The following is a 13,333-nucleotide window of genomic DNA, read 5'->3' on the forward strand; positions in this document are numbered from 1 at the left end:
CCCCAAGAACTGAAACTTATACAAAAATCTTTGTTACTCAGGACCAGTTCTGTGGAATGCTTTGAGAAAAGAAATTCAATGTTCTTCATCGGTTCGATGTTTTAAGAACCGATATCTTCAAGGGATTATATACTGAAAATAATACTTCATTTTGGAAAGCCATCATAGCACTCATGAGCTCATGTGCAGATGAGAAGGGGGTGGAAAAGGGCCATCACCCACTAACTCATTCTGTGCTTTTGAACATGTGTATCATGAGGTTCCAACTTCTGGAGGGGATAGGAAGGGGTCGGTAATGGGCTGTCTCCCACCAACCCATCTCTTCCATTGGTTGGGGGATAGTTATGGTGGCAAAATTTATAATTGCTTTTATTATTATTTCACTGTTTAAGTACTTTGTGTTGATTTAATTTGCCACTGTATATCTATATATTTATATTGTTTTCAAAATCTTGTTGCAAGTGGTTTACACAATCCAAATTACCATGTTTTCCAATGCATATGTAATGTAACATATTATTTCAAATTGTTTGTGTCTGAGGGCCTCAGGGTAGATCAACCCACTGTTGACTGAGTATACTGAGTATATTGTATTTTACCTTCTTGAAATACAGCCATTATATTATATTATATTATATTATATTATATTATATTATATTATTCCAAATACATTCCCTGAATTAACATGTGTAATTGTTTTTGTTTATAAAAACAGGCAAAGGCCAGTGGTGCACTCTGATTTCCTTCACCCATGGAACTGATTTTTATCGTAAAATATATAAAAGTGAAAATCTCGTAAAACGTTAACCTAAGAAATAAACCAATTATTTTGCCCATATTATTGTATCTGACTTAAATGAGTTTGCACAGTCATGGTAGAAATGTTGTCAAAAAGTTGAAAATCTTAATTTATTTCTGGTTTTCAGTGATAATTATACCAGATTTGGTTGACCATTTATTCCCTGTTTTGTCTTTGTATAGCACCAGGCCATGAAGCGTCACAACGAAGCGTGGCGGGACAGCTTGCGTTACAGGCGACCTGACCTTGACCGCATGCCAGGAATACGCCGCATCACTGTCAACAACAACCCGTTGCTTGGAGACCAAGGAGCTATCTTATTGGCTGAGGCATTAAAGGATGATTTGTGGTTAAAAGGTGCCATTCAATTTCTCGGTGTTGATGAGATCATCGTTTAGTATAAAAATGTAATATTTTAGTTGAATCTGATTGACACTACAACTATGAGTTGGAGAAACGGTAAAATTAGAAAAATCCCACCCCCCCCCCCCCCCCAAAAAAAAAAAAACAGGACAGAAATATTTGTTTTTTGTTTTACTGCCCTAATTGGTACTATAAGTTTCCTAGCCTTATAAAGTGCTCTGTGGTGTTAAGCCTTACTAGAAATCGAGAAAGAGGCCCAAGATATGAACATTTTTAAGATTGAGGTATGTTATGGAGCGGAAATTTGTGTAAGTAAGTTTTCAGTGTACATTCTGTACGTTAGTGTGATGTGGACTTCAGCATAAATAGCTTTTCAAACCTACGCCATAAAAATAGTTCTTGGACTTTTATTGTGACAAAATCCCCTGAAATCTTCACAGCTTCATATTTTTGCTGATAATTTTTATAATAAAAATTGTAACTGCTTTGTTTTCAGCTCTAGATCTTCAGTCATGCGGGATTTCATCGTCAGGGGCAAGAACTCTCCTGGAAGTGTTGAAATACAACACAACAGTCGTGGTATTAGATGTTAGGAGGAATCCACTTATAGGTAGGACGGTTTGATCTTTTAAATTTTTGTTTTATGCGCTGAATGTATCTTTTTTTTTTTACATGTCAGAGTACAGCATAAAAAACAGATTACAACCTAAAAATTAACGATGGTGTATAACAGAAACGATCTTGAATGCCTGATATTCGCTTGCATCAAACATGTTAGATATTGGTGAAGAACTACGCCTGCGATTTCACTGTGTGCGCATAGTGTGTTCACTCCAGAGAGTTTTGGCGATCGGTATGATCAAGCTGACCAACCAAACAACACGGAATTGTGTTGAACTGTGAACTGTTCGTGTCACTTGGTTTACTAGGTCATATAGCATAACCAGCTGACCATGATCAATGGAAAAATCGACTTGGTGTGTCTGTAATTGTGCCGAGAATATCATCAGCGTGAATAAGTTCGTCCCTACAAGCGAAAAAATCCACCTGGTGGGTCTGTAACTATGCTGAGAATATCATCAGCGTACTTAAGTTCGTCCCTACAAGCGAAAAATTCCACCTGGTGGGTCTGTAACTATGCTGGGAATGTCATCAGCGTAATTAAGTTCGTCCCTACAAGCGAAAAAATCCACCTGGTGGGTCTGTAACTATGCTGGGAATGTCATCATCATGATTAGGTTCGTCCCTACAAGCGAAAAACTCCACCTGGTGGGTCTGTAACTATGCTGGGAATGTCATCAGCGTCCCTACAAGCGAAAAACTCCACCTGGTGGGTCTGTAACTATGCTGGGAATGTCATCAGTGTGATTAGGTTCGCCCCTACAAGCGAAAAACTCCACCTGGTGGGTCTGTAACTATGCTGGGAATGTCATCAGCGTCCCTACAAGCGAAAAACTCCACCTGGTGGGTCTGTAACTATGCTGGGAATGTCATCAGCGTGATTAAGTTCATCCCTACAAGCGAAAAAATCCACCTGGTGTGTCTGTAACTATGCTGGGAATATCATCATCGTGATTAGGTTCGTCCCTACAAGCGAAAAACTCCACCTGGTGGGTCTGTAACTATGCTGGGAATGTCGTCCCTACAAACGAAAAAATCGCCCTGGTGCGTCCCTGGCTTTAGGTGAAAAATAGTATGTCACACCTGGGAAAACAAATCTTGCCGAGGGTTTACACTGCACCCTGAATGTGCAGGCTGCCGTCAAATAAAGGAACATTTTTGTAGGATTATGCTAAGCACCAGTGAAATAAATAAGTAAACGTAAGTCGGGTTTTATGCAGAAAAGATTATAAAAACAAAGATCTTCATCCTATTTTTTCAGATTTTTGTAGTGTCAAAAAGATGTATTTGGCAACAAGGGAACAAGTAATTGCTTTCTCAAATTGTCAGTGCTTACATGTAATTTGCTGTCAGTTACAAAAAAAAAAAATGAATGAGGGTTGTCTCCCTTGAATTGTGAGTATGCTACCTATGTCAATTAAATGGCTGGTTGACTTCAGTGAAAGGCCTTTCTGACAAGCTTTGTTGGAAGGTATTCATGTGGAGTGAGAAATAGCCCCACTTGTATTTGTCAAGTCAGCACTGTGTGGTTGTAATAATTCATGGGGGCCACCTTTAAAAAACATTTTGTTGAGTGTAACATGACCCTATCAGAAAAACATATGGAAGGTCAGTAGGAAAATTAAGGCTTTTTTTTTCATTGATGAAAAAGGTAGGGATGTTAAACAAACTAACACTGACAGAAAGTAAGTCATTTGTATCAGAAGCTCATTAAGAATTAAGGGGATCAATTTGGTAACACCCAGCCTACTAGATTTCTTCCAGTTTTTAGGACAGATATTAGCGGTGCTGAAAACAAAGAATTACGTTGCTTTCGCAGTTGTTTTGAAAAGTGAAGATGTGGATGTGTTGTTCATTAGATGGAGTAACCATGTGAAAAAAAAGAGAGAAATCAAATATTCCAGCAACAATTACGTGTATATTGGCTAAGAAGAGATGACCAGGTGTTCCAAAAATTAGAGGAATTAGGGTAGATGTTTTTAATGTCTGCTTGACATTTTTTGACTGCTACATTTTATAGTTATAGGTTACTGAGTTATTGAATACTGGCTCAGCGAGTTCACACTTATTTATTGTACACCATGTATCAAAAACTAGGTCACAAAATTTAGTCGCTGAAAATGGAAATTTTGGCACAAAAATTTAAGATACTAACTTTGATATTTTTATGAATGAGGCGGGAGTTTGTACAGGCAGAAAAGACAGAGTCTCATGCATGACACTACGGCAACGTCGCGTTGCTAATGCCAATATGTAATATGAACAATTCTGTAAATAGTGACTCACAGTAGGAAATACATGTGTCACGACCACCATTGAGTTAAAAGATAGGCAGACGTGCAAGGTGTGTAGTAATACAGATTATTTTATGCATTCTGATAATTTGATTTGATTTGAAAGATGGAACTATCCTAACCAGCCTGACCGTATTGTGGGACACCTCCCCAACCCAGGAAGTGCTTCCTGGCTATCACATTTTGTGGGACACCTCCCCAACCCAAGAAGTGCTTCCTAGCTATCACATTTTGTGGGACACCTCCCCAACCCAAGAAGTGCTTCCTAGCTATCACATTTTGTGAGACACCTCCCCAACCCAAGAAGTGCTTCCTGGCTATCACATTTTGTGGGACACCTCCCCAACCCAAGAAGTGCTTCCTAGCTATCACATTTTGTGGGTCACCTCCCCAACCCAAGAAGTGCTTCCTAGCTATCACATTTTGTGGGACACCTCCCCAACCCAAGAAGTGCTTCCTAGCTATCACATTTTGTGGGACACCTCCCCAACCCAAGAAGTGCTTCCTAACTATCACATTTTGTGGGACACCTCCCCAACCCAAGAAGTGCTTCCTGGCTACATGTATCTCATTTTCACATCCTAAATCCCACCTCCATACAAAACAGAAACTTTTTAACATAATGCATTCTTTTAAGCATGAAAATAATTTGAGAAATGATGGTAAAGAATGTTGTAGACATACTGAAAGACATTCCAGACTAACAAAAATGATAAATGGTGAGCTACCTGACCACTGATCTCGACCTACTCAAAGTCAGGGCCTTTCAACTTCACTGACCCATGACAAAGTAATTCATCATTTCAAATGAGGTACATGTGAGTGTTAGAGTTAGAGTAGCTGTGTAGTCAACTGCCAGTATAGTTAGATAACGCAGGTGTGTGGCCATTTCAGATAAACTGGTAAGTCATACAATTTACATTTTAATCATATTCAGACTTCTATTTATTTATTATTATTATTTCTTTTTTGATTTAAATAATTATCCTTGAATAATAGAACACATTCACCCTAGCTAATTCCTCAACCTTTTCACATATGAAAGAGCAACTTTCAGCGCAAGTTATGCATGTTTTTAATTTGATTTTGGAGACAAACCTACATTGGATAAATTGGCCAGTTTCAGAGGTTCACAAAAAGTATAATTGTATCAGATTACTCAGAATAATGCCTTCGGAATATACTCGAATACACAAATTGCAAAACATGCGAAAAAATTGAATAATTACAGTAGTGAGTATTTCCAGTAAAAAGTGAATCAAAGTCAAATAAAGTGGATCTGACTCACTGGAAATAAATATACAGGCATGTATCAATGAAAACATTTAAGTTCAGCTCATGCTGGTTTCCTCTTCTACGTGGGAAGGCCTGCCAGTAACCTGTGGATGGTCGTGGGTTTCCCGGGCCTCTCCCCGCTTTCCTCACACCATAATGCTGGCCGCCATCGTATCAGTGAAATTTTCTTGAGTACAGCATAGCACACCAATCAATTGAGTAAATGAATAAATTCAGTGAAAACAGAAAAACCTCCAAGGAAAAGTGACAGCTACCTGACAATGGCAGATAAGCTGACACTCCAAATTTGTGAAGCATTTTTATGTAGTTAAATGAAGATTTTTTGATTTATTAGCTTATTTGATTCCATTTGATATACAATGACACCACAGGAGAGAGTTCACACTTTACTATACACATATGGTGGTGGTGGTGGGGGGGGTGGGGGGGTGGGGAGGGGGTGGTAAACTTAACAGAACCCAAGGAAAACCTGTGACCATCTGCTGGTTGCTGACAGACCTTTCCATGTATGTACATATATACAGTACTAGTTTCATGGCAACTCCCCAGGTTGGACAAGTCTTTTTAGAAAGAATATGAATATTCATTATGTTGTATTAATGAATATGTATATGTATTGTAACCATGTGGGTGTACATATGAACATATTGAACTAGGAAAAGTGTCCTTTGTCATACATGTAGTTCAGGAGTTGCACAGATCATGAGTTGTCTTTTGTTAGATCTTTACCGTGTAGAAATGTCTTAATAAAGGTTCTATTCTGAAGGAAGATTTGTTATTTGAAAATATTACCAATGGGGAAACTTGTTAGCTACAGTAGCTCAGTTCTGCACAGCCAACCCAGATTCATGTACCTGACCTGGTATTTCGTCCATGACTAAGTTGTCCATTTTTTCCAGTTCTAGGAGCTCTATTGATGTTAGAAAGGCGCTTTCAGAGGTGTTCGGAAGGTTTCCTAGTGGGTAAATGTAAATTTCAGCACCAGAAGTAATATCTCATAACATTTACTTGCCTCCATAAATGCTCTTTTTTTTTTTTGGTTGAATCTTTAGGTCGTTTAGGGTATGTGGATTGTAGAGTTGAGAGAAATCAGCCAGACTGATTGTGCTTGTCTTGAGTTGGAACTGAAGTGTGTAGGACAGAGAAGTAAAGGAAATGTTGAGGTGTTCTTTGACATAATTTGCCGCTTTGAATAATAGCAGGGACGTTTTTGGGACATTTTATGATAAATCTCTTCATCACATTCTGTAATTAAGAATATTTTTTCAGTGGCATTCAGTTGTCCGTTTGATACTGGTGGAGCAAATCGGAGTGCCCAGGGAAATACGCAGTCATTCACCCGCTGCCTGACAAATCCCTTGACTTGAAACTACAGGATCAGTTGGTTAGCGCGCTAGCGCAGCGTAATGACCCAGGAACCTCTCACCAATGCGGTCACTGTGAGTTCATCTCCAGCTCATGCTGGCTTCCTCTCCGGCCGTACGTGGGAAGGTCTGCCAACAACCTGTGGACGGTCATGGGTTTCCCTCAAGCTCTGCCCCGTTTCCTCCCACCATGATGCTGGTCGCCGTCGTATAACTGAAATATTCTTGAGTACAGCATAAAATACCAACCAAATAAATGTATAATTTGAAGCTGCAGCATTTGAGCATGTTGTGGATTATTTACATATGCATTTAAGTTGCTTTTATATTTTAACATGTCTTTTTTTTTCTTTTTCTTGTATCTTAACATGTCTTCTGTTTAAATTGTATTTTCCAGACAGAGATGTTCTACACAGCATTATGGAACAGTTAATGTTGAACTGCAATGGTCAGGACACGGAGGTATATAATTCTGTACCAACAGCAGATGAATAAATATTTTATTTTCATTTTTACTTCAAAACTGTACCTTTAATAAGGTATTACTATGAGAGAAAACAAACTTGCAAACTGACCAGTTGAGACTAGAATGTTACACTGGAGGAAGGTTTTTGTGTTGTGTTACTCAAAATATGGGTTAATGTAAGAAAAATATATAAATGAAAAAATGACAAAAAACCCCAAAAAACAAAGGGTCTTAGCCACTATTAGTTTGATATTTACTATTTACCAAAGATAAGCCAGTTAGATGAAGAGAAATCAAATGAAAAGTCTAGAATCAGTTCACGAAACACATTCATATCACTTTTGTATACCTTTCATACAGTACAAGTGAAATTTAGTGATTACTTACTTCAAGTGAATACTTACTTCAGTATAAATGTAATTTTGTTCATGTTTATATTGAATATAATTTCATTGTGGGGGCCACTGTGGCTCAGTTGGTAAGCGTGCTAGCGTAGTGCAACGACCCAGGAGCCTCTCACCAATGCGATCACTGTGAGTTCAAATCCAGCTCATGCTGGCTTCCTCTTCCGTACGTGGGAAGGTTTGTCAACAGCCTGCATATAAGTGAAATATTCTTTAGTATGGCGTAAAACATTAATCAAATAAATAAAATAAATCAAATAAATGATTTCATTGTTTTTGTCTGCATGTACTTCATATTCACGTACACCACATAAAGTTTAATGTAGTGTTACCTTGTGTATATAAGTCTTATGGTGTGAAGAACGTCTGTGTAATATGTGTACTAGACATTTCGTACAGTACAGAAGTTTAACGTATAGTTTCGTATATCTTTCGTAAAGTATAGAATTTGTATATACTTCATAAAGTACAAATATAATTTTGTATGTACTCAGTAAAAATGTCATTTTGGAATGACTTCAAATAGCACAAATGTAATTTTGGAAACACTTCAAATAGTACAAATTTGTATGTACTTTATTTAGTACAAATGGATAAAAGCCGAAGAATCTGGTGAGACAAACAAGGCCAACCCTAAATCTGCAGTGCGTAAACGGAGGACAAAGACTCTCAATATCAGTTTCGGAAGGAAAACAACGATAAGGGTATGTTTGTTTATTTGCTCCAGCAAGAAGCTGTGTAAGTTAATTTGTTTCTTTCTTCAAAAAATGATTTGGGGTTTTATTCTTCTGTTATTAATCATTTATTAAAGATAACTGTTTACAGGTATATGTGTTTGTGCATATTGAATACATGTCTGTGAAAGAAAGTTTGTATCAGTTCTTTAAGTGGAGTTATGTCCCCTGTTTCAGGTGCCACTCTCAACAGCTAGGAGGAGAACAAAGTCTGCTGGGTCAGCCAATGGGACGACTCGTAACATAACTGTCAAACCAGCATCAGGGTTACCGTGGAGAACTGCAGCCAGAGCCAATAGACACAGGCAAGACAATTCGGTGTTTCGGAGTTTTCATAACGATCTATGGGGAACATTGACCTTGAAAATTTGTCTAGGAAACATAAAGGCCACTTTAACAAAAATTCATATTTCAAAAAGTCATACCATAAATCAAGTAGAGTTTAGCCGCAAATTTCTGGCCATAAAGTTTAGTTGCAAATTTCTGGCCGTAAAGTTTAGCCGATTTGAGTTACTGGAGGAGTTGACAAGGGAGGTTGATCGCTCCCCAGATGTGCCGTAATTCTCAGTGATGGTCTGGCTGCTGGCCCTTGCCACATGGAGTAAGCTTCCCAGGCATGGACTGAGAGAAGGGTGATTATACAACCACTAGACCCTCATTAAAACGTTGTTGGCTGTGCGTAACAAGCCATTGACTTGTTCTGAAGGTTCTGTCTGTTGGTTATTCAACCTGTGAAATTACTTTGTGGAAAATGATGTAAAATTACCCCCATCCAGTTACTTCCACACAGTCTGAGTTGGTATGAGATGTTTGCCGCCTCTTTTGTGAATCTGGGGGCCAGTCTGTTTCCCTTCATCCAGATAATCTTACTGCCATCACAAGTGAAACACTCTTTAAACATTGAATTCAAATCAAGTCAAATAACCGATGTAGTCAGAATCTATGGACATTTTTAAGAGCCACTCCCAACCTGATTGCAGGGTGAGTTACATTTACTTCAACTATAAAAAATAAACAAATAAATAAATAAATAAGTTTTCTTCACATGTTGACAGTCCAATCTCATTTCAGAGGTTTCCCACCCGAGTTGGATCCGCGAAGTCCGTCGATGTACGACCCGTCTAACGGGATGATTCCTCACCACGCCTCTAACCCGGAGCTGTCAGTCATCGTGGGTCATGAAGACAGCAATGAGGGGGACACGTTTGGGGAGCTGGGAAAGTTGGATCTGGAGGAGAGTCAGATAAACGGGGAAATCAAACAGATTCGTGGTGTCAGGGTGAGCACCTTTTTATTTCATGCGGTATTGGTGTTTTTATGATTTTCATTCTTTTCAAGACTTTCTGATCATGTAAATATGTCTTCAAGAGGAAGTAAATGCTGGGGCTGTCCACACTTCTGTCATACTTTTGGAAAAAGAACTGTTACAAGTGCTTTCTCCGTCTGAAATGGTAGTGGCTGATAAACAATATTCATGTACCTGGGTGACTTTCTACACCACTCAAATGATAAGTGGAGTAAATATCTGACAGAAATTGTCCCATTTTATGCAGTGAATTTGGAATATATATATACATATATATATATATATATAGGCAAGGCTGGAAACGTTATTACCGCCCTTTATATAACTGGTTGCTTTATACGTGCAAGCCGAAGTAAATTATGTCAGATATTTGCGTGCATGTTTGGATCTTTGAATAAATGCACTAATTGAGCAGGCATCCCTGTAGAACGTGCTTTGGCAAAGTTGTAATGGTTTACATGGGTGTCAGTTGCATGATTGGGGTGGCGCCATGAGAGACAGCTTTATAAGATCCATGCCACATAGCACTGTGCATTATTTCATCATATAAAGCTCATTTTGGTGTCCCTGTACACTAAGTTCTCCGTCATGCTGTACTTTCTAGAATAAGAATGTACACTGTCTGTAGTTTCCTCAAGAAGAAACTTCAGTTTAACAATAGGGTGATGTCACAACTATCATTTAAGATGTGGAGAAAGGCTGAGTAACTGTACATTCCTGTATGAGAAAGTATGAGGCGCAAAACTGTTCAGCGGTGGGAGGGAGTGGGGATACGAAGTGGGCAGATGGCATGTGGGCTGATCAGCGGTGGGAATACGAAGTGCGCAGATAGCATGTGGGCTGTTCAGCAGTGGGAGGGAGTGGGGATATGAAGTGTGCAGATGCCATGTGGTCTGTTCAGCGGTGGAAGGGAGAGGGGATGCGAAGTGTGCAGATAGCATGTGGGCTGTTCAGCAGTGGGTGGGAGTGGGGATACGAAGTGTGCAGATGGCATGTGGGCTGTTTAGTGGTGGGTGGGATTGAGGATACAAAGCACGCAGATGGCATGTGGGCTGTTCAGCGGTGGGTTTGAGTGGGGATACGAAGTGTGCAGATAGCCTGTGGGCTGATCAGCGGTGGGAAGGAATGGGGATATGAACTGCGCAGATAGCATGTGGACTGTTCAGCAGTGGGTGAGAGTGGGGATACGAAGTGTGCAGATAGCATGTGGGCTGTTCAGCGGTGGGTAGGAGTGGGGAAATGAACTGCGCAGATAGCATGTGGGCTGTTCAGCAGTGGGTGGGAGTGGGGATACGAAGTGTGCAGATGGCATGTGGGCTGTTTAGTGGTGGGTGGGATTGAGGATACAAAGCACGCAGATGGCATGTGGGCTGTTCAGCGGTGGGTGGGAGTGGGGATACGAAGTGTGCAGATAGCATGTGGGCTGATCAGCGGTGGGAAGGAATGGGGATATGAACTGCGCAGATAGCATGTGGACTGTTCAGCAGTGGGTGGGAGTGGGGATACGAAGTGTGCAGATAGCATGTGGGCTGTTCAGCGGTGGGTGGGAGTGGGGAAATGAACTTCGCAGATAGCATGTGGGCTGTTCAGCGGTGGGTGGGAGTGGGGATATGAACTGTGCAGATAGCATGTGGGCCGTTCAACAGTGGGAAGGAGTGGGGATATGAACTGCGCAGATAGCATGTGGGCTGTTCAACAGTGGGAAGGAGTGGGGATATGAACTGCGCAGATAGCATGTGGGCTGTTCAGCGGTGGGTGGGAGTGGAGATATGAAGTGAGCAGATAGCATGTGGGCTGTTCAGCGGTGGGAAGGAGTGGGGATATGAACTGCGCAGATAGCATGTGGGCTATTCAGCAGTGGGAAGGAATGGGGATATGAACTGCGCAGATAGCATGTGGGCTGTTCAGCAGTGGGAAGGAGTGGGGATATGAACTGCGCAGATAGCATGTGGGCTGTTCAGCACTGAGAAGGAATGGGGATATGAACTGCGCAGATAGCATGTGGGCTGTTCAACGGTGGGAAGGAGTGGGGATATGAACTGCGCAGATAGCATGTGGGCTGTTCAACGGTGGGAAGGAGTGGGGATATGAACTGCACGGATAGCATGTGGGCTGTTCAGCGTTGGGAAAGAGTGGGGATATGAACTGCGCAGATAGCATGTGGGCTGATCAGCGGTGGGTGGGAGTGGAGATATGAAGTGAGCAGATAGCATGTGGGCTGATCAGCGGTGGGAAGGAATGGGGATATGAACTGCGCAGATAGCATGTGGACTGTTCAGCGGTGGGAAGGAGTGGGGATATGAACTGCGCAGATAGCATGTGGGCTATTCAGCAGTGGGTGGGAGTGGAGATATGAAGTGAGCAGATAGCATGTGGGCTGATCAGCGGTGGGAAGGAGTGGGGATATGAACTGCGCAGATAGCATGTGGGCTGTTCAGCGGTGGGAAGGAGTGGGGATATGAACTGCGCAGATAGCATGTGGGCTATTCAGCAGTGGGTGGGAGTGGAGATATGAAGTGAGCAGATAGCATGTGGGCTGTTCAGCGGTGGGAAGGAGTGGGGATATGAACTGCGCAGATAGCATGTGGGCTATTCAGCAGTGGGAAGGAATGGGGATATGAACTGCGCAGATAGCATGTGGGCTGTTCAGCAGTGGGAAGGAGTGGGGATATGAACTGCGCAGATAGCATGTGGGCTGTTCAGCACTGAGAAGGAATGGGGATATGAACTGCGCAGATAGCATGTGGGCTGTTCAACGGTGGGAAGGAGTGGGGATATGAACTGCGCAGATAGCATGTGGGCTGTTCAACGGTGGGAAGGAGTGGGGATATGAACTGCACGGATAGCATGTTGGCTCTTCAGCAGTGGGAAGGAGTGGGGATATGAACTGCGCAGATAGCATGTGGGCTGTTCAGCGTTGGGAAAGAGTGGGGATATGAACTGCGCAGATAGCATGTGGGCTGTTCAACGGTGGGAAGGCGTGGGGATATGAACTGCGCAGATAGCATGTGGGCTGTTCAGCGGTGGGAGGGAGTGGGCATATGAACTGCGCAGATAGAATGTGGGCTGTTTTTTTCACTTGTTAGGGAGCGTTACCACCCACCATTTTGTCATCCACAGTTTTCTTCAGTTGCAGAAAACAACTTCAAGAAAAGCCAGCTGTTGAAACCCACCATCTTTTAGAACGCTTTGGAAGCAGTCTTGGCAAGAGATCTGCTATTATTAACGCGTCCACGGCACATGTGCATGCGTATAAAAGTTATTTCATATATAAACAACTTTCAGCCGAATATAAAACGTTTGTACCTATGTAGATAAACAGGGAAGATTACCTGGGAGAAAATGTTAAGTGCTGATTTGGGCAGCCACAATATCCATTAGTAAAATGGCTGGGAAAGCCTCGTATTGCAACAACAACGTACATGACTATTTGATAGTCCAGCGTTTTGTTGACGGATGCGCCATGAAGTTTGACACCTGCTACATGTAGTTTGCTTATTTTGCATCAGGTCTGCCAGCAACCTGTGGATGGTTGTGGGTTTCCTCCGGGCTCTGCCCGGTTTTCTCCCACCATAATGCTGGCCGCCGCCGTATAGGTGAAATATTCTTGAGAACGGCATAAAACTCCAATCAAATAAATAAAAACATACATATTTTGCATCACTTGCAGTTCGTCCGTGCGACCA

The 13,333-nt window shown here is 41.5% G+C and overlaps 1 protein-coding gene across 1 annotated transcript in view; it reads left to right on the forward strand.

The window, feature by feature from the left end:
- LOC135462527 (centrosomal protein of 78 kDa-like) overlaps nt 1–13,333 on the forward strand; it is a 107,755-nt gene that overhangs the window by 88,883 nt on the left and 5,539 nt on the right. The window contains exons 7-12 of the mRNA XM_064739753.1: nt 982–1,156; nt 1,659–1,772; nt 7,135–7,199; nt 8,192–8,311; nt 8,519–8,646; nt 9,413–9,620. Coding sequence (XP_064595823.1) covers nt 982–1,156; nt 1,659–1,772; nt 7,135–7,199; nt 8,192–8,311; nt 8,519–8,646; nt 9,413–9,620 — 810 coding nt within the window. The remainder of the gene's footprint in view (nt 1–981; nt 1,157–1,658; nt 1,773–7,134; nt 7,200–8,191; nt 8,312–8,518; nt 8,647–9,412; nt 9,621–13,333) is intronic.

This window comes from Liolophura sinensis, chromosome 2 (assembly GCF_032854445.1).
Source record: "Liolophura sinensis isolate JHLJ2023 chromosome 2, CUHK_Ljap_v2, whole genome shotgun sequence".
Lineage (NCBI taxonomy): Eukaryota > Metazoa > Mollusca > Polyplacophora > Chitonida > Chitonidae > Liolophura > Liolophura sinensis.